This window comes from Apteryx mantelli, chromosome 32 (genome assembly GCF_036417845.1).
Source record: "Apteryx mantelli isolate bAptMan1 chromosome 32, bAptMan1.hap1, whole genome shotgun sequence".
NCBI classification, from domain to species: domain Eukaryota; kingdom Metazoa; phylum Chordata; class Aves; order Apterygiformes; family Apterygidae; genus Apteryx; species Apteryx mantelli.
Genome location: NC_090009.1, coordinates 365869 through 391521, shown reverse-complemented (window position 1 = coordinate 391521; position 25653 = coordinate 365869). Strand labels below are relative to the sequence as shown.

Genomic DNA, 25653 nt, shown 5'->3' with positions numbered 1-25653 from the left:
TTGCACGTGCTCGTACGGGCCCTCACGGGCCTCTACGGGCTCGCACAAGCTCGCACGGGCCTCTATGGGCTCACAGAGGCCTCCTACAGGCTCGCATGGGCCTCTATGGGCTCGCACAAGCTCACACGGGCCTCTACGGGCTCGCAGAGGCCTCCTACAGGCTCGCACGGGCTCGCACAAGCTCGCACGGGCCTCTGTGGACTTGCACGGGCTCGTACGGTCCCGCATGGGCTCGCATGGGCCTCTACGGGCTCGCAGAGGCCTCCTACGGGCTCGCACGGGCTCGCACAAGCTCGCACGGGCCTCTACGGGCTCGCAGAGTCCTCCTACGGGCTCATACAGGCTCGCACAGACCTCTGTGGGCTCGCAGAAACTCGCACGGGCCTCTACGGGCTCGCAGAGGCCTCCTACGGGCTCGCATGGTCCTCTAGGGTTCGCACAAGCTCGCACAGGCCTCTACGGGCTCGCAGAGGCCTTCTACGTGCTCGTACGGGCTCGCACGGGCTCGCACAAGCTCGCACGGGCCTCTACGGGCTCGCAGAGGCCTCCTACGGGCTCGCACAAGCTCGCACGGGCCTCTGCGGGCTCGCAGAGGCCTTCTACGTGCTCGTATGGGCTCGCACGGGCTCGCACGGGCTCGCACAAGCTCGCACGGGCCTCTACGGGCTCGCAGAGGCCTCCTACAGGCTCCTACGGGCTCGTACAAGCTCGCACGGGCCTCTACGGGCTCGCAGAGGCCTCCTACGGGCTCCTACGGGCTCACACAGCCTCGCACAAGCTCGCACGGGCCTCTACGGGCTTGCAGAGGCCTCCTACGGGCTCGTACGGGCTCGCATGGGCCTCTACGGGCTCGCAGAGGCCTCCTACGGGCTCGCACAAGTTCGCACGGGCCTCTACGGGTTCGCAGAGTCCTCCTACGGGCTCGTACGGGCTCGCACAGACCTCTGTGGGCTCGCACAAGCTCGCACGGGCCTCTACGGGCTTGCAGAGGCCTCCTACGGGCTCGTACGGGCTCGCACGGGCCTCTACGGGTTCGCAGAGGCCTCCTACGGGCTCGTACGGGCTCGCACGGGCCTCTACGGGTTCGCAGAGGCCTCCTACGGGCTCGTACGGGCTCGCACGGTCCTCTAGGGTTCGCACAAGCTCGCATGGGCCTCTGCGGGCTCGCAGAGGCCTCCTACAGGCTTGTACGGGCTCACACGGGCCTCTATGGGCTTGCAGAGGCCTCCTACATGCTCGTACGGGCTCGCACGGGCCTCTACGGGCTCGCAGAATCCTCCTACGGGCTCGTACGGGCTCGCATGGGCCTCTACGGGCTCGCACAAGCTCGCACGGGCCTCTATGGTCTTGCACGGGTTCGTATGGGCTTGCACAAGCCTCTACAGGCTCGCAGAGGCCTCCTACGGGCTCGTACGGGCTCGCACCGGCCTCTACGGGCTTGCACGGGCTCGTATGGGCTCGCACGGGCCTCTACAGGCTCGCAGAGGCCTCCTACGGGCTCGTACGGGCTCGCACGGGCCTCTACGGGCTCGCAGAGGCCTCCTATGGGCTCGTACGGGCTCATATGGGCTCGCACAGGCTCGCACGGGCTCACACAAGCTCGCACAGGCCTCTACGGGCTCTCAGAGGCCTCCTATGGGGTCGTACGGGCTCTCACGGGCCTCTACGGGCTCGCACAAGCTCGCACGGGCCTCTACGGGCTCTCAGAGGCCTCCTACGGGCTCGTACGGGCTCTCACGGGCCTCTACGGGCTCGCACAAGCTCGCACGGGCCTCTATGGTCTTGCATGGGCTCATACGGGTTCGTACGGGCTTGCACGAGCCTCTACAGGTTCGCAGAGGCCTCCTACGGGCTCGTACGGGCTCGCACCAGCCTCTACGGGTTTGCACGGGCTCGTACGGGCTCGCACGGGCCTCTACGGGTTCGCAGAGTCCTCCTACGGGCTCGCACGGGCCTCTACGGGCTTGCACGGGCTCGTACAGTCTCGCACGGGCCTCTACAGGCTCGCAGAGGCCTCCTACGGGCTCGTACAGGCTCGCATGGGCCTCTATGGACTTGCACGGGCTCGTACGGGCTCGCACGGGCCTCTAAGGGCTCGCAGAGGCCTCCTACGGGCTCGTACGGGCTCGTGCGGGCTCGCACGGGCTCGCACAAGCTCGCACGGGCCTCTACGGGCTCGCAGAGGCCTCCTACGGGCTCGCACGGGCTCGCACAAGCTCGCACGGGCCTCTACGGGCTCGCAGAGGCCTCCTACGGGCTCATACGGGCTCGCACGGGCGCACACGGGCTCGCAGAGGCCTCCTACAGGCTCGTACGGGCTCGTGCGGGCTCGCACAGGCTCGCACAAGCTCGCACGGGCCTCTACGGGCTCGCAGAGGCCTCCTACGGGCTCATACGGGCTCGCACGGGCGCACACGGGCTCGCAGAGGCCTCCTACAGGCTCGTACGGGCTCGTGCGGGCTCGCACAGGCTCGCACAAGCTCGCACGGGCCTCTACGGGCTCGCAGAGGCCTCCTACGGGCTCGTACGGGCTCACACGGGCCTCTACGGACTCGCACGGGCATCTACTGGCTCTCACAAGCTCTCACGGACCTCTACGGGCTCTCACAAGCTTGCACCAGCCTCTATGGGCTCGCACGGGCCTCTATGGGCTCGCACAGGCCTCCTACGGGCTGGTACAGGCTCATGAGGGCCTCCTACGGGCTCGCATGGGCTCACAGGGTCCTCTGCGGTCTCACACGGACCTCCTACGGGCTCGTATGGGCTCTTGAGGGCCTCCATGGGCTCGCACGGGCTCGCACAGGCCTCTACGCGCTCACATGGGCCTCCTGTGGGCTTTTACGGGCTCACACGGGCCTCCTACGGTCTTCTACGTGCTCGTGCAGGCCTCAACGGACCTCTACTGGTTCTTATTTGCCTCTACTGGCTTTTGCAGGCTCGTCCAGGCCTTTTACTGGCTTTTGTGGGCTCGTCCAGGCCTTTTACCACCTGTACAAGCCCATGGTGGGTCATGATGGGCTGTTCAGGCTCTTACAGGTCCATCCCAAGCTTTATGTTCCAGTACAGGCTTGTGATGTGCCCTAGGGTCTTTTTCAGGCCCGTGCCAAGCTACAGAAGCCTGAACGGGCTCATGCCAAGCTGTACAAGCTTGTGCTGGGCTCCACCATCTCATACGGGCTCGTGCTGGGATCTACGGTCTGCAGCAGAGAGGGGATGGGGCAAGCCAAGCTTAAAAAGAGAGGGGCAGAGCCTTGGGGTCTGGCAAAGGAGAAAGGGTGTTGTAAGCTGAGGCTCCTTTGAAAGCATTAACCACTTTACACGGTTTTTGGACACGAGCAGTTTCTGGAAGCGGCCCCGTTTTTGAGCACTGGTCTCAGCTCTGACGGGGGTCTCTGAAGCGGGGTGAATCCTCCCATGGAGGCCCTATTTACACCAGCAGAGTGGGAAAAGCAGCTGAACCAAGCTTTGCCCGTAGGAAACTTAAGATCTCATTGCAAAAGAGGATGTCATATCCTCACGAAAAAGCTCCTTCAATGGCCGGGAGAGAGGAACTAGCACTTCTAGGACAAATCATCTCCCCGCACATTGATGTCCACTTTAGGATGAGCTCAGCTGCACCCCACACTCCCTTGATTTCTTGTTTATTTACTGTGAGGAGAGTTTTAGATACTCCACAGGCAACTACATATTAAGTGTCTGGATTGAGTCCTATAAATCCTACCCCAGGTGACTCTACAGCCTTAAAATATCCCAGCTCAACGTGGCAAGTACACAGTGCGAGCCAGAGAGCTGCCTCTGTCTCTGGGAGAAGGCGATCTGGAGATCACGGTGAGGATAATCAGGAATAGGATGGTGCACAAAGTCCTCAGCTGATGGGCCACAATCTGCTGCAGCCAAATGCCAGCTGTCCTCAACCAGGTGTAAATCTGAGCAGACATCCCAAGCCCCCTGGAGACCTTCAAGCAATGGTAAAATGGAGCCCACAGTAGAGAGCCGAGTCCAGAAATGGCTCGCTTGTAAAACTGAGAAAACATTCTATCATGCAATAGTTTGAATGGAGAAAAGCACCCAAAAAAGGGAAAACTTGAGAAGACTTGCGTGACCTGGCTGGAGGCACTGAGAAAGGAGCAACCCAGGGCCATTTTCTGTCAAACACAGCCACATTCAGAAGGGAAAAAAATATGCACAGAAACAGAAAAATGAGTGGGAACCTGAGGGTATTTGTGACCCTGGAAGGTGAGGGAAAAAAAAAAAAGGATTATTTAGGAAAAAGGTGTCTGGATGAGAAGCTGTCCTAGCTCCCTAGGTCACACCTGGAAAAGAAAAAGCAAGCCCAACTGTACACGCACATTAAACGCATGCAGTGGAGGTGGGAGAGTTAAGCACACACCTGCAGCCTATCAGCACTGATGGACACTATTAATTAAACCGTGGGAGCATCACCAAAGTGATTAATCTCCAGGACTATTATTTCTGCAGGGCTTCTACCCTGCAAGAAACCACAGTCCTTGGTGCTGAGATCCGGCAGCTCTTTGCTAACCCAGGGCCCCCTTTTCCAGGCTGGGCATGTCCGATCCTGACTAGGGATAGTTTTTCACGGTGCTGTTCATCTGAAAGCACCAGAAAAAACATCGCCAGGTCGGGACACGGGGAAACTTCTCCTGACCAGGAGGGAAGGGGCAGGAGTGGGGGGTGGCTCTGTGCCTGGGGAGGGCTTCGCACCACAAACGCGCTCTCAGCCCTCTCTCCATCTCCCCCTTTCACCCTTTTTCAGGCAAGCTAAGGCTACAAGAAGTGGGGAGAGAAGTAAGATGCCCTCCAGGGATCTGATCCTGCTCCATCCTTCCCAGCCTTGCTCTTCCCTTGCATCCTGCAGAGATGGGCTTGCTGCTCCCTCTGCGATTTCAGGGCCACATGGGCTGGGTGGCAGAGCCTCTCCCCCCCTTGGCTCCCTGGCCTTATTTTAACACACACCCCCAAAAAAAGGCCCTCCACATTACCTGCTGGGTGCAGGAACAGAGGAGAGGGGGTGATGGCTGGCTGTCCTCACCAGCCGGAGCTGGACATCGTGGGACTCCAGGGCAGGACCGTTCCTGCACCTCTCAGCCCTGCCAGGGGCCACAGCACTGCACCCTGGCTGCTCGCACGGAGGAGGAGGCAGCGGTGCCGGCAGCAAGGGCTGACCCAGGAAGGTAAACAGAGAAAGCCTGAGCCTTCCTCCATCCCTTCCTCCTCCCCCCCCCCCCCCCCCAGCACCAGAGTCCCGCTGGCTGCATCCCAGCCTTGCCTCCCTCCTTCCCTTCCTTCATTGCCCCAGGGCAGCTCCGCATAGTCCCATCTCGGTTGATTCAGGGGATGGTCTGGGGTGAATCCATCGCCCAGCCCAGATCCGCCTGCCTCTTCCCTAGCCCCGAACCCTAATATTCCCCTCTGAAGGCGGAGGCTGTCCCTGCCACGCTCTCCAAGAGGCTCCGGGCTCGCACAGCTGCTTTGCAAAAGCTCAGGCCCTTGGGATGCGGATGCCGAGATGCGGGGAAGAGGGGAGGCCCAAAGCAGCACACGGGGCCGCCCCAGCGCCGGGACAGCCGGGAGCAGGTCCGGGGATGATGGCCGCAAGCCCGGCTCTGGGAAGCGTGCTGCACCCCCGGCGTTGCCTTTTGTTTCCCAGGCGCAGCCGGGCTCTGCAAAAATGCCGTGTGCTTCGCTGACGGCTTCCTCCAGCAGCTGCCGGGGACACAGGCTGCCAGCTGCAAGGGCTCTCGCACCCCCGCTGTCTCCCCAGTGCGGAGGCAAATTCCTCTTTCTTCCCCCAAAATGGGGACAGGTCCCCCAGATGTAGGGGCGGCAGCGGCAAAGATTCTCCTTGAACGGCGCCGTATCCTTTAGGGAGAAGGTAAGAGAGACTTTCCCATCGCCCCTGCAGCCCCAAGACGGAGGGTCGGGGGCTAGCGAAGGGGGACACCACACCTAAACGCGAAACCCTCTCCTCTCCCACGTACTGCCTGGCCGTTTCCCTAAACCACCTCCTGACGGCGAGCTGTCTCCCACCCTGCAAGCTCCTTCCATGCAAACTGCGATCCACTTGGCTCGCCAGGGCTCGTGGCTTTTCCCCCTTGCCCAGGCAGGAAGAGGCAGAGCTGGGACAGGGCTCCCCACCTTCGCCCCCGCTGCTGCCTCCCTCTCCGTGCACCCTCCTCTCTCCCAGGCCCCTTCTGAACACAAGTTTCGGTCCCCCCCCACCCCGAAGGGGTAATTTCTTCTCTTCCCTCTCCCACTGGCGGGGACGTCCGTCCCTTGGGCACCGTCTTCCCCAGCCCTCTCGAGCTGCTGCCTTCAGACCCAAACGGGCTGTTGGAACTGGAAACGGCTCCTTGTTGGCCATCACAACCCAAAACAAGCAGTGGCCTTCGCGGGGTGTTTTTAACCTCCCCTGCCTCTGCGTAGCTAACTTGGCACAGCAGTGCTGGCCCGCTTCGCTACTTCGTTCCAAGTAATTTGAGTCTGGCTTTCCAGCTTGGCTTCCCTGCGCTGGCTGCCGTGTTTTTGACATCCCTCTGGGTTTCAGTGCAGTTCTGGCTCAAAGGCCTTTCTCTGCCCGCTTTTGTCAGCTAATGCTTTTCTTAATCAAAACGCAGGTCCTTCTTTTGCATTTTTGCATTCGTCTTTTCCTTTAATACAAGTTTATTCCTCCATATCTGACTGTAATATCCTGTACTGGGAAAAGATCCAGTCTCGATCCTGTCTAAATCCACATTTTTTCCACCCAGTTTTAGATTTTCTGCAAGATTTAGCTACAGGCTTCTAGACATACTCACAGAGATGGGAATAAACCAATTGCAGGATTCCCCATGCTTTAAAATCCGGACGTGTCAGAGAATTGCCTAGAAAATAGGCATAAGTCAGCAGGCATGAATAGACTCCAGTGCAAATAATTCAGTCAGGTAGCCCTGGAGATGAAAAGTCCTCCGCTGCATGCCACGCTGGCGGCCTTCGCAGCCCCTCCAGGCCCACAGCTTGAGTTTCAGGCCAGACATTCCTAGCCGGAAATTCAGGGATCTCAAATGGCAAAGGTTGAAGGCACTTCAGCTTTCCACGCCGAAGGAGTCTCTGCTGGGATCCCCTGCTGCGGGCCTGCCCTTCGGCGCGTGCCCGCGCAAGCACCGTGCGCGTTACACGGGCTGCAATGGGAGGATCTGCTTTTCAGAGCCATGGAGCAATGCAGGAGTCCATGTCCCTGAGCACAACCAGGGAAAGATCTCCGCTTCGAAATGGCTTTAAGGTGCTGTTGACATTCTTGCCCATGCTGTCACGTCCGTGTCCTCCAGCCACGCTGCAAGCGCTCTCTTTTGGCACGGTCCTTGGGGCATGCTTGCTGCTCTGTGCTCTCCAAATGCCAAACCTCTGCCGTCAGGAAGCCTTTGTAGAAACAGCATCTCCCTGGCAGCATTTGCCTCGGTCCCCTTTTCGCTTGGTCAGGTTTCTCCGAGGCAGGAACCTGCTGTTTCTTTACACCATGGCAATGTTTTTTCCTCTTGCAAATCCAGAGGATTTAGTCACCAGAGCTGGATGCCAGGTCTCAGTCCCTCATCCTCAGCTCCAAGCTTAACCCTCACCCTCTCTCATCCTCAGCATCACCTCGTGTTGGTCCTGCAATTACCCTTTCGGTGCCAGAGCCAATTCCACCTCTGTCAGCCCGTAACCCTTGCTGGGCTTTGGAGATCAGTGGATCCTCCTGAATGTCTGTTATTCGCGTAGCCTTAATTCCTTAATTTTTAAGCTTTTGGAGGGAGTTTGCAAGCCCAAGAGCATCTCATGGAGAGCACTCCCAGCAAAGACAACAACAAAATAAAAAAGGCCCAGATGACTAACTCGGGGTGAGATCAACAAGCCTTAGATGTCTTCCACCATAACCGCGCATTGCTTTAAGGCAGAGTTAACCAGAAGGAGAAAAAAAATCAGCTGTGAAAATGTGTCCTCCAGGGAAATAGCTACGGGACTGGGCTGCATTTTAATGCTTAATTTACGATTATAAATGGGAATAGAGCTGGATACCCTCCAAGCAACCCGTGGCAGAGACAGCACCTCCAGAGGGTGGCCCAGGGTGGCCAGCTTGGACCTCTGCTTCTATCCCCCTCTGGAGGAACCTGCTCCTGCCATGACTATATAGGGATCCTCCGAGACCGACCTCCCTCCCCCAAACCTCCTTCCATGAAATGCCAGCTAAAATTAGGCAGCGGGAAGGTCCCTCGGCTGCCAGCCCAGCTGCCGTGCCAGCGCGGGGTGGACACGCAGGGTCTCCAGCCGGTCTGGGGAGCCGCTCGTGGTCCTGGGCGCGGGTGGATGGGCTCAGACCTGCCGGGAGCCCCGGGGCGGACGTCCCCGCGGACGCCGGGCCACGGGAGGCTCGCTCGGCAGCGCGGGAAGCCCACCGCGGAGCGGGGTAAGCCTCCGTCTTTGCTGCCGCGAAGGCGGATTTCTTTCGGTGTCGTATTCCTGGACGTGGGGCCGCTTGTGCGGCTCTTTCACGTGCGCTTGGGGGAAAGGGAGAGAGGCCTTTAGAAAGCGAAAGAAATGGGATGGGAGAAGCCTAGAGCAAAATGTTCTTTTATTCTTGCACATAAATCTGATGATACAGAAAGACAACAGGCAAAAGATTCTTTTAAAAAAAATCATTTTTTTCTTTTGGGAAAATATCATGCAGAAATGGTGTCACTTCCCTGGCTCTGTTGAGTCCACTTCTGTACAAATTCAGGTCCCATAAGGGAGTTTAACTTAACCTTAACTGTTAACACCTACAGCTCACAAGAGATGTTAACACCACAAACAAGCAAGCAGTCGCTAGATTCCTTTTTAATATAATCGCATCCTCCTCTTCCCGCGCAGAGATCCGCTTTCCCAGCGGCGCGTTTGGCTTTTGCACAGTGGCAGGAAGGTTTCGGGCCTTCGGGACATCGGTGGGGTGGCAAATACAGGCAGGAAATCAAAATTTTGATTCCCGTCCGGTTCAGGCGGCGTAGGAAGAAAAACCAGCGACGGAGGAACAAGCAGAGCCCCTGGATCGCTGAATGCAGGAAGCCTTAGAAAATGCTGAGAAACTGGGTCCCTTCCGCTGCCCACGTCACCTCCCATAGCGCTCTAATCCTTTTTTTTTCCGTTCCCCCCCCCCCGGGATCGATTTTCACGTGTCGCTGATGGCACGATTTCCTTCCTCGCCTGCCCTCCCTCCCTCCCTCCCTTATTTCTTGCCCTCGGACGCCCGGGGAAGCCCCCTTCCCGGCAGGTCACGTTCCTGGGAGTATTAGCAAGGGGTTTGGGGGGTGACAGCACGTTCCTGCAGCTTGGCTACCGGGTCCTTCTTGCTCCATCAGGTGGCCGGAGCTCAGGTCCTGGCGGGAGGCTCGCAGGAGGCCGACGCGGCGATGGAGACAGGTACGGTCACCACGACCCTGGGTAGCGACAACGCTGCTTTTTTTTTCCTTTTTTTCTTTTTTTGGGGGGCTTTTCCCTAAGCCGCTTTCTCTAGTCGTGATGCTTTTCATGACCGACGATGAGCTATGCTTCAGTCTGTGCCCCGTTCAATATGGGAGCATTAACACCTAACTCTAGGCTAAATATAGTTAGGCTAGAAAACCTTTGGGCCCAGCACTTAATTTTTTTTTTCTTTTATTTCTCCTTTTTTCAAGGGAAAAGGAATGCGGATCTTGGTAAGTGATTTTTTCCTGCCCCGGCAAAGCAAGTCTCTCCTCAATAATACACGTACCCTATGGCCTTTCCTGGTTGGGAGGGTGGCTGATCTATGCTCTCATGTATTTTAGACTTATGTGGGCAAAGACCAAGTTAGATAAATCTATAACCAATATCATTCTTGGAACGTGGTGATCAATACAGAGCAGCAAGGGCGAAATGGTTTTGGGAGATGACTTCTGCAGCGTGCTGCGAAAAAAATCACAGAAGGTGCCACTTAGGGCTGAATTTTCTCTCTGTCTCTCTTTCAGGGGAATGGGATGCGAAAATCAGTACGTAGCTTTTCTTCCTCCCCCTCCTCCTGCGAAATAAAGCCTTGATGCTAAAGGCTTGATCTGACATTATTTTCTCTATTTGAAGGGAAGTTGACAGAAGATTTTGGTAAGCCATTTACCTTCCTTACACCTAGCTCCGTTTGAACGCTCGTGTTTCCAAAGCTGTAGCATTAGCCCCAGCGTACGTTCATACGCGTTTCTCTTTATTCCATTTAGAAGAAAGCGACACAGAACTTGGTGAGTCATTTGGAGGTTTTTTTGGGGGGTGGTTTTTCTTTTGGCAACGTTTGAGATTTCACTGGGACTTTCCTGCCCTTGGAGGAAGGTTTAGGGAATAGCAATAAATCGGCATCTCTCTGCAGTCCGGCAGCATTCCCAATCTCTGCTTCACGCTCTTGCTCGCAGAAGCATGTTGGAGGCAGAGCGCGCTTGCAACTAATCCATATTTAATTCTCTATTCTTTTTAGAGGAATGTGACACAGAAAATGGTAAGTTCTCTCCTTCAATTTAAAAATTTTGCTGAATAACAGAGGCTCTCGGGACAAAACAGCCATATATCTGTGGAATAAAAAGGCCTTTATTGCAATGAATAGTTTTCTCCCTAATTTTGGAAAATTTGCTGCAGTTCCCAGCAAGTCGTATTCCTTTGCAAAGCTGTGTTTTGGGCATGGTCATAGAGATCGTGGTGCTATTTGTTAGTCTGGCTGTGCACGTGTTTCATCTGGCTTTCGAAAAGTGTAGAGATGACGAGTTTTTAAAATTAAAGCCGATTGGAAATGACCGTAATAAATAGAATGAATTTGGGTCAGAACAGGGATTCTTTTGTGTCCCTAAGTACGGTAATAACAATATAGCTATTGAATAGAAAGAAGTGGGGAAAATGGACTTAAAGCCATTTCCTTTCTTTTTCTTTTTTGGGGGGCGAAAATGCAGAAATAGGTAAGTGTCGCTTTCTTACCTTTGCCGAATCGAGTCTGATAAGGGGATTTCTTGCTCAACGAACCTTGCGTGAGGAGTCAGGGTTTAGCGTAAAGGCTGCTGCAAAACCCCGGGGAGCAAGTGCCGTGTGCCTCGTCCCGGCCCGGTTCGCCCTTGCCCCTACCTATTTATTGCAATGGCAAATCTGAAAACGGCAGCCTCGGGATCAGCCAGAGACTGGCTCAAGCATCCTGCGATCCTTTAACGTGCATCCGTACTTATTTCTCTTTTTTAAGGGGAACTTACGGCAGAGATCGGTAAGTCGTGTTTCGACCTCCCATCCGATCGCTTTTGCGCGGCTACCGTGAAATGCAAAATCGCCTTTTCTGCTCAAAGGAGGGACCGAACGGGGTGTAGCACCCTCCTGGCGACAAGAGGCCCTTGCAAAAATCAGTATTTCTTTTTTTCTTTTAAGACAAGCTGACGGCAGAGCTGGGTAAGCGAGCTCCTTCCTCTTGGTATTTATGTCTGGTTTTCACTTCATCGCGGAGTTTTAGGGGGAAGAGGCGGTTATCACACACACATATGCAGCCCATATACACCCAGTCCGGGCTAGAAGTAAAGTAAATGGATTCAAAACAAAATACAATTTCTAATTATAACCCCCAGGGAAAAAAGACGGTGGGGCGAAGGTGGTGTGACATTCACAGCACGACACAGGAAGAGAGGAGAGCTGGTGAATGCTTAATAAAGATTGATATTTCTTCTCTTTCTTCTCTCTTTTAGAGGAACGTGATAGAAAAATCAGTAAGTGTCCTTTTCTGGGTGCTTTGGATCTGGTTATTAGCTCATCATGGGGAAAAAGCGGGAGGAGAAACAGTTTTGTGCCAAAAATCCAAGCGAAAGCTGCAGAAGCAGCAGAATTGGGGCTTTTTGCCTGCTAGTCACCTCTCTGCCCAACGTGGCCTTCACAGGCCGTCCCATTTCCATTACCTCCATCAGTGCCGAAGATACAGCCTAGGGCAACGCCAGCCACAGTATCGGCCAGGTTGTCGTCCCCGAGAAAGCGCTGCTTAAAACTAACGCTCATTTATTTCTTTGCTTTAAGGGAAACTTGCATCAGACCTGGGTAAGGAGTTTTCTTTCCTTGATAAACAGAAAGTTATCCTGAATTATGTAAAAATGCTGTGTTTAAAAAAATATTAAGGCTGTTTGAGTTTATCTGTCTGTCTGCATCTGCTTTAGAAATGGGTGGGTTGAAGGGGAACGCTTTCTTAACAAGCCTTATTCCAAAATACTTATAGAGGAAGGCATGCATGGAATAAAATTTCTGCCGGGCTTGAGTTGTGTTGTGTGAAGGCAGAGTACTGCAAGAGGGGATGGGATACAGGAGGATTTGCTATGCGTTTCTCTTTCTTTATTTCTCTACTTTTTTTAGGAGAATGCGATACAAAAATCAGTAAGTACAATTCCCCTTGAAATTGTGCAGGAGAGCAAGCTTTCTACTGCAGATTAGTTTCCGTTCTTCAAAAACGTTAGGGTTTCTTTTTATAGATAACTTCCCACACTTTGCATTAAGATTATAATGCATATTTTTCTCCCTTTAGAAGCACCGAGGGGATAAGTCTAAATCCTCACCAAATCGTAGAAAGCTTTATATTGTAAAGGGACCTATGAGGGTCTTAAGCTTATCTTTGTGCTCAGAGAGGTGAGGTTGCTCAAGGCAGTGTCCAGTTGAGTTTTGAAGATCTCCAAGGATGGAGATCCACCACCTTCCTGCACTCTGTTGTAGGCTTCCACCGTTTCCATGGGGAAGAATTTCCTCCTGATATCCCACTGGGATATGTTCAAAGCAAAATCTTTAACATAAAGGCAGTAGTGGGGATAAATATCCTTGATTTGAGGACTCTAGAGATGCTATAGGCCTATGCACAAAAGAGAAAGAAGTATTTAATAATAATTCCTGCTTTTTTTCTTTCCCTCTTTTCTTCCCAGAGGAACGTGATAGAAAAATTAGTAAGTGCCATTCTTCATTGTGTCTTTGGGGTAAAAACCCATAGGATGTGGGGGAGCAGGGTCTGTCTGATGCCCTATCCTTGAAAAATGAGAGGAAAACTTTTCCTAAGTTTCAGACAAATACACACTGGGCTTCTGCATTTTCCTGGGTTTCCTCCTCCTCTGGTTTTCTTCCCTGCACGTATCTGAGCTGTGTTTTGTTTCTCATTCCCTTGCCCACCCTGAATTATTTCATACTCTTTGAAGGCCACTAGCTGCCAAATTTCTAATCCACAGCCCACGAGCTGTTGGGGTGGGAGCGTGTTTCCCTGTGCTCTGATCCGAGCTCCTTACACACGGGCATTTGCAGGGACTTTAACCCCAACTTTGGCAGACTTTTCCCCGTGCAAATGTGGTCTCGGAGGCAGATGTGCCCCTCATCAACAGCAGCCCTTTGCTCTATGGCCCCAGAGAAAAAAACACCCTAACAAACATGAATATTGGTTTTTCTCTTTGCAGCCAAGCTCTCAGCAGAAATACGTAAGTCCTTTTCCTCCCTTTCAAGATAAAAGATGGATGGTTTTATGCTGAGAAACTCTTCTTTCCTTGATTCAATCTTTGTTACTTTACTTAAAACTGATTTTTTTTCTTCTCTTTTAAAGGTAGACTCAATGCGCTGCTCGGTAAGGCCTTCTTCTGTCTCTCCTCCGTACAGAATTGCCCATGGAGCTGATGAACCTTTGCAAAATTTTATGCGATTAGCTTGGAGGGACCTCTGGAGGTCTCTGGTCCAACCTCCCAAGCCGTACCAGCGCTCACGCCACAGCGGGATGGGGCTGCTGAGGGCCTTGTCCAGGCAAGGCTTGGGAATCTCCCTTGGACATCTCCCATTGCAGCCCCCTTAGAGTGGGGTGTTCGCGTTGCTCCTGGCAAAAATGCCAACCGAAGCAAAGGTGCAGATCGGGGGGGGGGGGGGGGATGTTTTGTTTTGTTTAGTAAAATATAATTAGAAAAATGGACAAACCAGCTTTGCACCCGAAATTCTCTGAGCTTCGGCTTCAGCAGAGCTGTTATCTCCAAGGAAGAGGGCAGCATTGTGCAAAAAACGGGGCTTGTTCTGTCTTTTTGCCGTTCAGGGGACCGAGACTCGAGTCTTCGTAAGTGACGTTCTTCTCCTGGCAAGTAAAATCTTGTTGTCAAGGTGCATCTTCCTCAGATTTTGGTGTTTCACGTGTCTCCTCCCCCATCGCCTGTTTCCTGAGTCTTCCTGCATTTCTTTACTCAGCCCCTTGCATCGCTCCTAAATGAACGTGTTGTTTGAGTCAATGCTTTCTGCATGGTTTTCCTTACAGTTTAACTGCATTATATTAGACTGTTAGAAACCCCCCTGTAAGATTAAGCCAGATAATTACCTATTGTGTGTCCAGAGAGGCAAGAAAAGTATTTAAAATTAACATTCCTTTTCCTCTTTTCAGGGAAACTCACTGCAGAACTCGGTAAGTGTTTTTCTTTCCTGTTCGCGGGGAAACTGCGTCCTGCCAGTTTGCTCTTTTCGAAACGGGCTGGGAGCTTTGCCTGCTTTTTGATCAATTTGAGCAGTCCGTGAGCTGATGGGGGGTCAGTCTTCTTAGGAAGCGTGATTTGGGCTGACGGAGTACTGATCGCAACCTCTTTTTCTTCATTGTTTTCAGCCAAGTGCGACGCAACGATCCGTAAGTTGTTTTTCCTCCTCCGTCGAAGCGTGTGCCGGGGCCCGAGGGGGCGGCTCACGTTGCAGCTTTGAAAGCGCGGAAAACCTTGGAATTTCTTACGTTAAGCTAAGTCTGGGCCTCGAGAAGCAATGACGCCTTGGGTTCCGTGGACTGTGTGCCACAGAAAGCACGAAATCGAAGTTTAAGGGAGAAAAAGGAAAATTCACGCGGGGAGAGCGGGGACGGGCTGGAGCGGGGACGGTTCGGCGGGTGATGGGGAATTTCAGAAATCCAGCGGGAACTAATGGCGCTTTCTCTGTTTTAAGGGTTATTTACTGTGGAGCTTGGTAAGTTCTTCTGCATTTTACTTCTTTTGTTGATACGGACTCGTTTCATCTACCTTGAGAAAAGCAGGGTTTTCCAGGCAGAATTACAGAAGCTTAAACTCTTCCAAAGTCATGCAAAAATAATTGCAAGCAGGGATAACTTAGGCTAGAATAGAAACGACCTTGTGGTCTAAATTGCAGCAACAAAGATACAGAGATGGGACATGCAAAAGGCAGAACAATGGAAAATAACATACGTTTATTTTTCATTTATTTTTAGGGGAGCGTCATACAAAAATAGGTAAGTTTTATGCCCTCCTTCTGTTAAGCAAACCTCTGGGTGAATTTAGTTATTGATTAAGCTGTTTGCTTGCCTCACTTAAGTGAGTGTCCACTATTTTTATATGCATATATGTATGTAATTCAAAGTAAAAGATTGGGGCTTTAGTTAACGCAGACATCTAAGAATTGAAGGACCATGCACACACCGTTCCTGCGACTTTGCTCTGAAACCAAGCAATATTTTTAATGAAACCTCTGCACAGTGCGGGTTGGGGGTCAAGAGGAGCTCAAAGCCATAAATTACCATCCATTGCCTGTGCATTCATGCAGGAGAAAAAAAAAAAAAAGAAATTTTAAAAATAACCCTTTTTTCTCTGTTTTAAGGGGAACTCACTGCAGAAGTTGGTAAGTCATTCTCCTGTTAGTCCTGACTTTGGTAGAAATGATATATCGGGATAGGCAATGAAGAATTGAGTAATCATTTATTTCTGTTTATTTTTAGGGGACTGTGATAGAAAACTTCGTAAGTGCATTTTTTTGGGGGGGAGGGGGTTGGGTTTTGGGTCCCCCCCCCCCCCCCGTGAGACTTGAGCCTGAGCTTTTTCCCGACATTTTAGTGTGCTCAAAACGACTGTCCCAAGAGCGGCTAGTTGGTATTTTAGCTTTGAAGGGGGGGAGCCTGGGAAGAGAGATTCAAAACTACCTACCGTTAACAAACTGAGGAAAAGAAAGAAACATTTACATTACAGAGACAACTGAGCTTTTTAATACTAATCGTTTCTCTGGATTTATATTTGTAGTCAGTCTAATGCAATTAAGATCTGTAAATAGAAATGAAAAGCAGAAATTCTTCCATCTGATACCTTTATCTCACCTATCTGCCCCCACCTGTCTCCCTTTCTATAGGAAACTACTTATATCTGTTCATGTTTTTCCATGTCTCAATCACTTAACATATAAACGATATTATCATTTAATGTAGAAAAAATACATGCAGAACAGAAGGTTAAGCTAGAAACGCTTATGATGGTCTATTATGTCATTGAGCTGAGGTATTTCATCAAATTCCTGTTTGTTTTCTCTATTTTAAGGGAAACATGCAGCAGAACTTGGTAAGGAATTTTCCTGCTTTGGTGAAAATGAATTGTTTGCAGTTTTCTTTGCATACCTTCAGTATTTAAGGGGAGGAAGGGGGCTTTCTGTTTTAATCTGGCCTAGAAATAAGTATGCAAAGGCTAAGATGAGTAAATATCCCCCAAAAACATGATTTCAAAGCAACGATATTGCTAGAAAAATAAAAATTAAACCCTCTGCAGAGCTTGACTTCTGCAGCGCTTGTAGAGCAAAATTGCAAGAGAGCAGAGGAGATTCGCAAGCTAATTTATTTTTATTTCTCTCTTATTTTCAGAGGAACGCGATGCAAAAATAAGTAAGTGTAGTCCACCTTCATGCAGCCTTTGATACCCCCGAGCCGCGTCTCTGTGCTTAACGTTATCCCAGGGGTCATGGGTCTTTTGCTATTTTTATTTATGAGCTCATGGACAAGGTGAGTTTGTAGCTGCCTTTTGAAAAAATGTTAATTTAAGCCTGGGCGAGATACAGTTTTAAACAAAAGGTAGCGATTGTGCTAAGCAGAACAAAATCATTTCAGGGCCTGAAGAGCTGTGCTGATGAGAGAGAGAGAGATACAACCAAAGCAGTGGGTCGTAATTATTAATTCCAATTATTCTGTCTTTTAGGGGAGCATGAAGCGGAGATAAGTAAGTGACATTTTTCCGTGCTCGTTCCAGTCCGGTAGTTATATACGGCCATGCACGTAAAAGAGCTCTGCCTAAAACCGCTATTTCTTTCTTTGCTTTAAGGGCGCCTGACTGAGCTGCTGGGTAAGTGCGGTTCCTCCTCTCCAGCCGTAGAGTCAATGTGCAAATACATGAGCTCAGCTTAAGTGGTTTTTTTTTTTTCATGTTTTAACAGAAAAACTGCTAAATTGCAGATAGTTGCAATTTATCATTCAAAAGTGTAATAAATAGCTAGAAAATGAAGCATTGCTGAAGTCAAGGCTTTGAGAGAGAGGTTTTTAGGGAAATCCTGCAGAAAAGAGGCAAAGCGTGTGGTGACTATTTTATCCCTTTCTGTTTTTCCCCAGAGGAGCGGGATTCAGACGTCCGTAAGTCCGTTTGCTTGTGTTTTTTATTTGCGGGATCGTTCTCTCACGGCATCTCCCTCCATTGCAGCCCCGCGCCCAGAATTTGGGGGTTTCACCCAACAAGGAGCGTAATTAAACTTCCTGAGCAGTAATGCAAGACTTTTAACTTCCTTTCTTCCCTCCTTCCTTGGTCCCAAAAAAAAAAAAAAAAAAAAAAAAAAAAAAAGAGAGAAATATCTGTAGCTGTGCATGCAAAACTAGTGGGTTTTTGCTAAGCCAGATGAATTTCTTCTGCAGAGCTTCTATGTCATAAAGATATAAAATTGGAGATAACTATAATTATTCATTTTTCCGTGTTATTTTTTAGGAAAACGGGACGCCACAATCAGTAAGTGTATTCTTATCTTCCGAGGAGCGCGACCCCCTCGGGGGTGCTCGGTGCTCATGAGCAGTTCCTCGAGCTCCCTCGCACTGGAAATACGCTGATTAGAACAACTGTTGTTTCTCCTTTTTAAGGAAAACTGACGGAAGAGCTTGGTAAGCCATTTTTGTTACTTTTGCAGAACTGATTTGGGAATTTTTTTGTGTTTTTTTTGTTTGTTTGTTTGTTTTGTTTAAGCTCGTGCTTCTCTTGGCCTGGTTGTGTATACTTCTTAATGTAACTTCGGAAGGATACAGGCAGAGGGTTAACACAGATGACTCTTAAAAATAAAATAACAGACAGCAATAACACACAGGAAACCCGGCAATGGACTAGAAATGATCTTGTATCCTGATACAGAAATACATTATGCAAAAAGAAAAAAAAAAAAAAACACATTTCACTTTTTTTTTTTTGTCTTTGTTAGAGGAATTAAAAGATCTGGAAGCTGGTGAGTGTTATTTTCCCCTCCCATATAAAAAAATTAGGTAGTTGCAAGGGAGTTTAAGAAGTGTACAATATTATATGCATAAGCATGTGTGTGAGTGTATATATATATATTTATTTATTTATTTATATTTATGTATATATGTGTGTGTGTATATGTGTGTGTGTATATATATATATATATATATAGTGTGTGTGTGTGTGTGTGTGTGTGCGCGCGTATATATATATATATATATATATATACGCGCGCACACACACACAAAAATATATATTTATATATATAATATATAAATATTCCAGACTAAAATCTAATGTAATTAGGGGACTAAAACAAACAAAAAAAAAAGTCGTGCTTTCTGAGTTCGTCCTTTGCTATTGGCATTAAATAATATAGTTGTACAAGGGGCGAGAAAAGGGAGGGTTCTTGCTTAACCGGTCACATTCCCGGTGCATCAGTGTGGGAATGAATTTTATTCAACACTTAAACATGACATCTAGTGGTAGGACTTGAAGTCCTTCTATGGCGGTGTGGATCTAAGACTCCCGATGCAAATTAATTCTTCTCGCTCCTTTTGCAGATGAATCGTCTGAGGAGCCTGGTAAATCTTTTTCCTTTTTCTCCTTTTTTTGGTCGACAAAAAGGAGCAGACCCAGTTTTGTGCCACCAGCCTTGCGTTGCTTGCAGGGCAGGCTGAGCTGGCTGGATTCTTTCTTTTTTTAAAAAAGAAATAAATAGCACATACTCATTGTAAGTCACCAACTCATTTCCAGTCAGGATAATGAAACCAAATAATGTCTGGAAAAGGACTGCAGCTAAAAGGAGAGGGCTAATAAGAATCCTCTTTTTTCTTTCCTTTTTTTGCTTTTTTTTTTTCCTTCACAGAGGAAAGTGATCTAGAAAGCGGTAAGCATCATTTTCCGTCCTGCAAAGTCGGAAAAGCCCGACCTGTAGGGAGGAGAAAATAGCCATGGAATAAATAGGTCCTAACAGAAAACTGTGTTTTTTTTCTCTCTCTCGCTCAAGATGAAGTCAGTGAAGAACTTGGTATGTGTGTTGTTTTTTTTTTCTTTCTATTCTTTGACAAAAGCAAATAATGACAATTTTCTGAAGCTTTCTGGCAGTTTTCTTTGTGGCCCCAGAGACTGAATTTAATGCAACAAGAACTGTGGGCTTAGATGGAGGGAGATAGCAGTGAACAGAAAATAGAATTTCAGATGATAAATAGCAATAAAAAGGTAGTTGGGGAAAGAGCTTGCAATTTTTTTCCCCCCCCCTTTTCTCCCTTGTTTTTAGGGGAACATGATAAAAAAATAGGTGAGTGTTGCTCTCGTGGATGTTTTACTCTTTTCCTGGATCCTTGCTGGCATATTTGGGTGACAGTTAATGAGTGAAGGCTCCTCTCCCACCCTTAAATACCCAATTCCTGCACCATTCCCAGCTAGTCACGGGAATAGTTGGAGAATTCACGATGTTTCTGCAGAGAGCTCCTAATCTTTCCAGCCCTCCCCAAGTTCACAGCTGGTTCATCCAGCTCAGGGCTGTTTCAGTTTAACATCAGCAAATGCTGTTTCCAAGTAAGGGAGATTTTTCCTGGGCGTCTCCCACCAAGCAGCAAGATCCTAACGCTAGAATTTCTTTCTTTCCTTTAAGCAGAGCTCACGGAAGAGCTTGGTAAGTCCTTTCCCTTTCCTTTCTTTCCCTAAGTTTGAGTCTTTTGCATTATTTGAGTTTTGAGTTTTCTCTTTTCACCCCAATTTAGAAAAATTGGCAAAGATTTTTTTCTTAAAAAAAAAAAAAAAAAGCATAACATGTCATAGTAACCAGTACAGTGTCATGGGAGAGATGTTTAAATTAGAATTTGTAGATGATACCAAACCAAAAATAAATAAATAAATAAAATGCAGGGGACACTTTAGCAATTTTTTTTTTTTTTATTCTTTCCTCTCCTTTTTCAGATGAGCAGAATACGCAGATCAGTAAGTGGGGTTTTTCTCTTTGCAAGCTTTGTGCATTTAACAGGAGTGAAAAAGCATGCAGAGGTGCAAATACTGTTCCGAAATAGAGGTCTCGCTCTTTAATATGAGATGAGAAAACTGTTCAGAAACTTTGTACCTCGGATGTTGAGACCCTTTGCTTCCCCCCCCCCCCCCCCCCCGCACAGCCCAAAACGCTTGCATTTTGGGTAGTAAAGAGCTATTTGGGGTTGGTTTGGGGCTCTGGTGTTGCCTAGGGCAAGTCAGTGATGTTCAGCTCTACCAAAAGCAATTGCAATTCAACATCAGTGAACGTGTCCTCAAAGCGAAACACAGAATCCGCCTGCGTGTGCATGATGAGGCAAAAGCGTTCGTCACTAAAAGCAGGTTTCCTTTCCCTCTTTCCAGGCGAACTCACTGCAGAGCTCAGTAAGGCTTTTTCTTTTTCTCCTTTCAACAAAATCAAAAGCAAAGGGTTTTGTGTGAATATTTTCTTTATACTTCCTCTGGGTTTTGCTAGGAGTAAGTCATGACCTTTGACTTAAGATTAAGAAAAGTAAATTAGGGGATGGGTTAGTCTATATAAAAGCTGGGGCAAAATGTGAACTACAATCATAACTCTCTATATAGCCTGAAAAATATCACATTTATCCCAAGATGATGAACACGCACAAAGAAGGGGGAAGTACAGAGGAATAACTCTGCTTTTCTTTTTTTTTTTCTCTCTCACTTCTTCCTTTTTTAGGGGAACGTGATGCCAGAATTGGTACGTGTCCATCTCCTCCCTTTGAGGACAGCAAATCTGAGGCACATTCGTAGGCACTGTGTCATTTCGTCATTATTATTGCTTTTAAAATTAAAGTCATGATTTCATGCACTGAATTCCATGGATTTCAACTGGAATTTTTCAAGACTACTCTGAAAAAGATATCTAAAATAAAACTAGAGTATTGTATTATAAATAACACACCTGTTAAGCATATATGCTTGAGTAAGAGGACATTAATGAAAATCACTTTTTTCTCTTTTAAGATGACCTCTCTGCAGCAATTGGTAAGTATGTTTCCTGCCTTCCAGCAAAGCAAATACATAGTTTAGGTTCTGTAGTTTGTTTTTATTCAGTTGCAGATTTTGTATTAGCCACTTTGATTTTTTTTTCCTTTATTTAGATGAGCGTGACAGAAGAATTGGTAAGTAACATACTTCTTCCTGAGAAGTTCAGGTGGGTTGCAATTTTTGGGGGGAAAGCACATAGGCGAGAGGAGGTTTGATACAGTCTGTGCCACGGGTGAGTGCAAAACCTGCAAGAGGAGCAGGAGTGCGGCATTTTGGACATACAACCTCGGTTTTCCTTACCCCTGGAGCAATAATTTGAGGATGATCATTTACCCGAAACTGAAGTTGCAAAATTTAGTGTGTCGGGTCCCTCGAGCTCATCTGCGCTTTCTTGTGGAAGTACACGACTCGGGCTGATGGAAAATGAGGTCCATGTGCTTGGCATGAGTATTTGGGAATTGCAAACAAAGCTTTTATTTTCCATGCTGGTGCCTCGAGGAGGAGAGTTGATGAGGGAAAATCCAGCAGCCTGGACCTAACCCTTTTGTGAGAAGGGATGAACAAAATCCCGGTTTCCCTGAAGGCCTAAATGACCAAGGAGCTGGTCACAGGTTCACGGTTCCTCAGAACCTCCCATATATTTTGGGTCTGTGACTGGGAACACAGGTTGTTTCAGTGCTCATAAGATTCAATAAGGAATCATTCAACCAGAATTAAATTTAACATTAAAAATATGGTTTGGGAGCTGAAATCTGCACCTCAGTAAGTCCTTTAACTTGATATTGTTTGAATAAAGACATCCTAATGGAAATTATCTTTTTTTCTTTCTGTCTTTTAAGATGAACTCACTGCAGAGCTTGGTAAGTCACTTCGTTTCATTTAATGAAAAAAAGATACACGGGACTGTGTCCCATCTTCCCCACCCCAGCTTTTTCCTGAGCTACTTTGGGGAGTTTTATGAAATCTGGGCTAATGGGAATAATGTAAAAGAAAATTTCATTCTGAGTTATAATAATGCAAACAATAGTAATCAGTAGGCACAGAAATATGTTTTCGCTTTGACAGCCAAAAAAAGTCTTATAAAAATCATAACACAAAAATGTCCAATAACCATTTCTGTTTCTCTTTTCAGAGGAATACAAAGCAAAAATGAGTAAGTGCCGTTTTCCTTACCTTCTGGAAAGTAAAGCATTTGTGAGTTGTGGGCTTTGGAATAGATGGACTCAGACTTTGTCTGAGAAAAATATGAAATGAGAAGACACTTAAAATTTATTAGTTTCAGCTCACAAGCTGATTTGAAAAGCGGAAAAGCAATAGAAGGTCTTTTTCTACATCAAGATGAGTTCAGAATGAATAGTCCTCCCAATAACCAACAAAACAGGGTGACTTGCAACCCACCACAGGAAAGGAAAAAAATCAAACCTTTTCATTCCTCTGTTAAGAATGTAAAGTCCATCGGGCGTCTGTCTTTCAAACTGTGCAACTTCCATAAAACTTAGATATGTGTTGCCAAAGATCGTCTTTTAACACCCAAGGAGAATATAAATGGTCGTGAGTTTCCAGAACACCCACACACCTTCCTTCCCAAGCCAGCTCTCCGAGCAGCACCCTCCAGCCATAGCAGAAACTGCTGGTCTGACCTGTTCTAGCTTCTCCTGGCTGCAGCTTTGTTTAAAGCACCTGTAACTTTTCCTAGGTTTAACTTCAGCAACAAGTTGTAGTGCAGACACAAGTCTCAGGGAGCTCTTACTTTGCAATGGTTTCATCTCGTGTTAGGAAAAGAAACACTGTTTGCGGGGAGGAAGGAAATAAAAAGTTAGCATCACCTGGAAACCGCCTCAGAATAGAAAAACTATTAAAAAGCTTTTTTTAATTTCTTTTTTTTAAGGAAAATGCCTTGAAGAACATAGTAAGTGCCTCTTTCTCTACAGCTACTACTTTTAGTTCCAGCTTTAAATTCACATCATCGGTAATGTTTTTATTGTGCATTTTTTAGGGAAAGATGATGGAAAACTGGGTAAGTAATTTGGCACTCTGAATGCCGAACGGGGAACCTCTCCGGGAGCTCGCTGCGCGAGAGCAGAAGCTCAGAAGAGGGGCAGGGATCCTCCTGAGAGGCTTTGCCCTGGGAGGAACCACCATGCAAGGAGGCTGGTGTTGGCACGGTCCCAGGAACCCCCTTCCCTTCTGCACTTTGGTCCTGCTCCATTAAGAAGGACAGAGACCAACCCCATCCCAGCCTCCTCCATTAGGTTTCCAAGATATCAGACCCCTGGGGAAGGGCAGTTTAACTAGATTCATTTTTTTCTCTCCTTCCTCATCCTCTGCACCAGCAAATGTGACCCTGGACCCAGAGACGGCCCACCCCCGCCTCATCCTGTCCACGGATCAGAAGAGCGTGAGATGGGAATACCTGCTGCAGAAGCCGCCCGACGGTCCCGAACGCTTCGACGCCGACCCCTGCGTGCTGGGCTGCGAGGCGTTCACCTCCGGCAGACACTACTGGGAGGTGGATGTAGCCGAGGGGCCGTACTGCGCCGTCGGGGTCAGCAGAGAGTCTCTGCAGAGGAAGGGAGCCGTCAGTTTTAATCCCGAGGAAGGGATCTGGGCCGTGCAGCAATGGGGCTTTAAGAACCGGGCCCTCACCTCGCCTCCAACTCTCCTTAACCTGCCGCGGGTCCCCAAAAGGATCCGGGTCTCTCTCGACTACGAGTGGGGAGAGGTGGCGTTTTTTGATGCCGAGAACAAAGTACCGATCTTCACTTTTCCACCAGCCTCCTTTGCTGGGGAGCGAATCCGACCATGGTTCTGGGTCGAGCTGGGCTCGCTCTCTCTGGTCCGATGACTCTTGCGTTCTTCTTTGGGCAGAGAGCTCAGCTCTGGTGGTGAGATGGTGGCCCTGGGGGCAGGAGGACCGGTGGAGGGACCTTGCCCTATCCGGTCCCTTTAACAAGAGGGTGCTTAAGAGCAGCCCTGGGAGACCAGGGTAGAAACACACTCAGGTTGAGCAGAGGCTGAAACCTAGTTCTCCCCCTGCCCAGGCAAGAGCTCCAAGTTATCGTGCAGAAGAAAGGCAGCCCCTCCTGCATATCCTTGCTCTGCATCCTGAATGAAGCGGTGTAAGGTCTTCCCAGTCTCAGGCCAGTGTCTCCTATTTGCAATTCATGGACAGCTCCTCTCCCAGCATATAGGAACATCAAATGACCTCCAGGGAGACATAGGCTCATCATTCATTTGATGGGGAGAGGTAGGCAGTAAGATAAGTCACAGTCCACACTGTCTGCATTGCAGACAAAAACGCACACAGCATTTTCTTCTCGCTTGCATATAGGTGGCTACAGCATAGATCTAGATTTCTACCATTGCGGCCCCTTTTATAGGGGGCAGAGGAAAACAAGCACCTCTGGTATGCGGCTCATCCTGTTGTAGACATCAAAGCAGGATGGGTAAATCACAATTTCCACATGCCCTTATCTCTACATCGGCTGTCAGCGTCGAAGTCTACGCTCAGATGAGATTAAGTCACAACTTGCATTATAAATTCAGGTCCTTCACCCTTGGGCAGAGAAAGGATTTGGCAAACCCACTGTGACTGCAGAGCTCCAAGTGCCTGGTCAAGGCTCTTAGCCTCATGCTCCAACATTGCTGCAGTTTGCTCCCTAAATGCCGTGCTGCCGGTCACGCTATTGGTCCCGTACTATTTATATCAGAGCTGGACGTAGCCAGGTCCTCTGGCAGGACTAATTTGACTGAGATTTGGCCTGTGCAGAGGCCTGTGCCTTGGGATTGCCTTTGGGATAAGAGATGAGCCTGGATTTGGCACCAAGCTGGCATGATGCTCACAGGGGAAAACTGGGGTGCCAGACAGTACAAATTTAAGGCTTGAAGCAGCTTAAGCCAGAACACAGCTCTGCATTACGTTGCCACAACATTTCCAATGAGGTACTGGGAGCCCGAAAACTAGATTCATGGTGTGGTCAAACCAGTGCTCAAGGTCAACGTGGGGCCAGCCATGCTGGGAGATGGGCAATTAGAAGACATCACCTAGAGTGGGGGGAGGAAACTATGGGCTTCACCTTTTGCTGCGTCTCACTGCACTTTAACAGCTACCACTCAGTCCCTCGTTAACGTCTGCTCCTTCTTAGTCATCTGTAAAGCACTAAATCTTGTCTTTCGCACCACCGTGCAAAAGCCGACTGGTAGTTACCAGCTAACAATAAACCATTTGAGCCTCTCCAGCAAATTTGTTGTTTTTTCCCCCTCTTTTTTTCCAACTTCCTGTGAAATCCCATGCCCGTTTTCCTGCTAGGATACATCCTTGCCACCCACATTTGTTCTTGAGATTAAAGGGCAGGTAGCTAAGAGCAGCTCGAAA

General features: G+C 48.9%; 1 protein-coding gene and 1 long non-coding RNA gene across 2 annotated transcripts; both read left to right on the top strand.

Moving 5' to 3' along the window:
• The first annotated feature begins 5263 nt into the window (after nucleotides 1-5263).
• Nucleotides 5264-11032, top strand: LOC106482070 (uncharacterized). Its single transcript, XR_001292107.2, has 8 exons — nucleotides 5264-5893; nucleotides 9369-9429; nucleotides 9684-9704; nucleotides 9996-10016; nucleotides 10105-10125; nucleotides 10236-10256; nucleotides 10487-10507; nucleotides 10953-11032. It is a non-coding gene; the product is annotated as an uncharacterized lncRNA (long non-coding RNA).
• Nucleotides 11033-11232: 200 nt separating this feature from the next.
• Nucleotides 11233-24621, top strand: LOC106482069 (E3 ubiquitin-protein ligase TRIM15-like; the record flags this gene model as incomplete). The annotated part of the gene is made up of 37 exons (XM_067313625.1): nucleotides 11233-11254; nucleotides 11724-11744; nucleotides 12046-12066; nucleotides 12376-12396; nucleotides 12933-12953; nucleotides 13452-13472; nucleotides 13595-13615; nucleotides 14069-14089; nucleotides 14408-14428; nucleotides 14624-14644; nucleotides 14950-14970; nucleotides 15230-15250; nucleotides 15616-15636; nucleotides 15734-15754; nucleotides 16323-16343; nucleotides 16640-16660; nucleotides 16971-16991; nucleotides 17094-17114; nucleotides 17378-17398; nucleotides 17745-17765; nucleotides 17894-17914; nucleotides 18226-18249; nucleotides 18827-18847; nucleotides 19132-19152; nucleotides 19273-19293; nucleotides 19543-19563; nucleotides 19900-19920; nucleotides 20205-20225; nucleotides 20631-20651; nucleotides 20968-20988; nucleotides 21255-21275; nucleotides 21392-21412; nucleotides 22118-22138; nucleotides 22411-22431; nucleotides 23167-23187; nucleotides 23275-23295; nucleotides 23612-24621. Coding segments are annotated over 37 exons (1272 nt in total), but the record flags the coding sequence as incomplete, so codon positions are not given.
• Between the last annotated feature and the right edge of the window lie 1032 nt (nucleotides 24622-25653).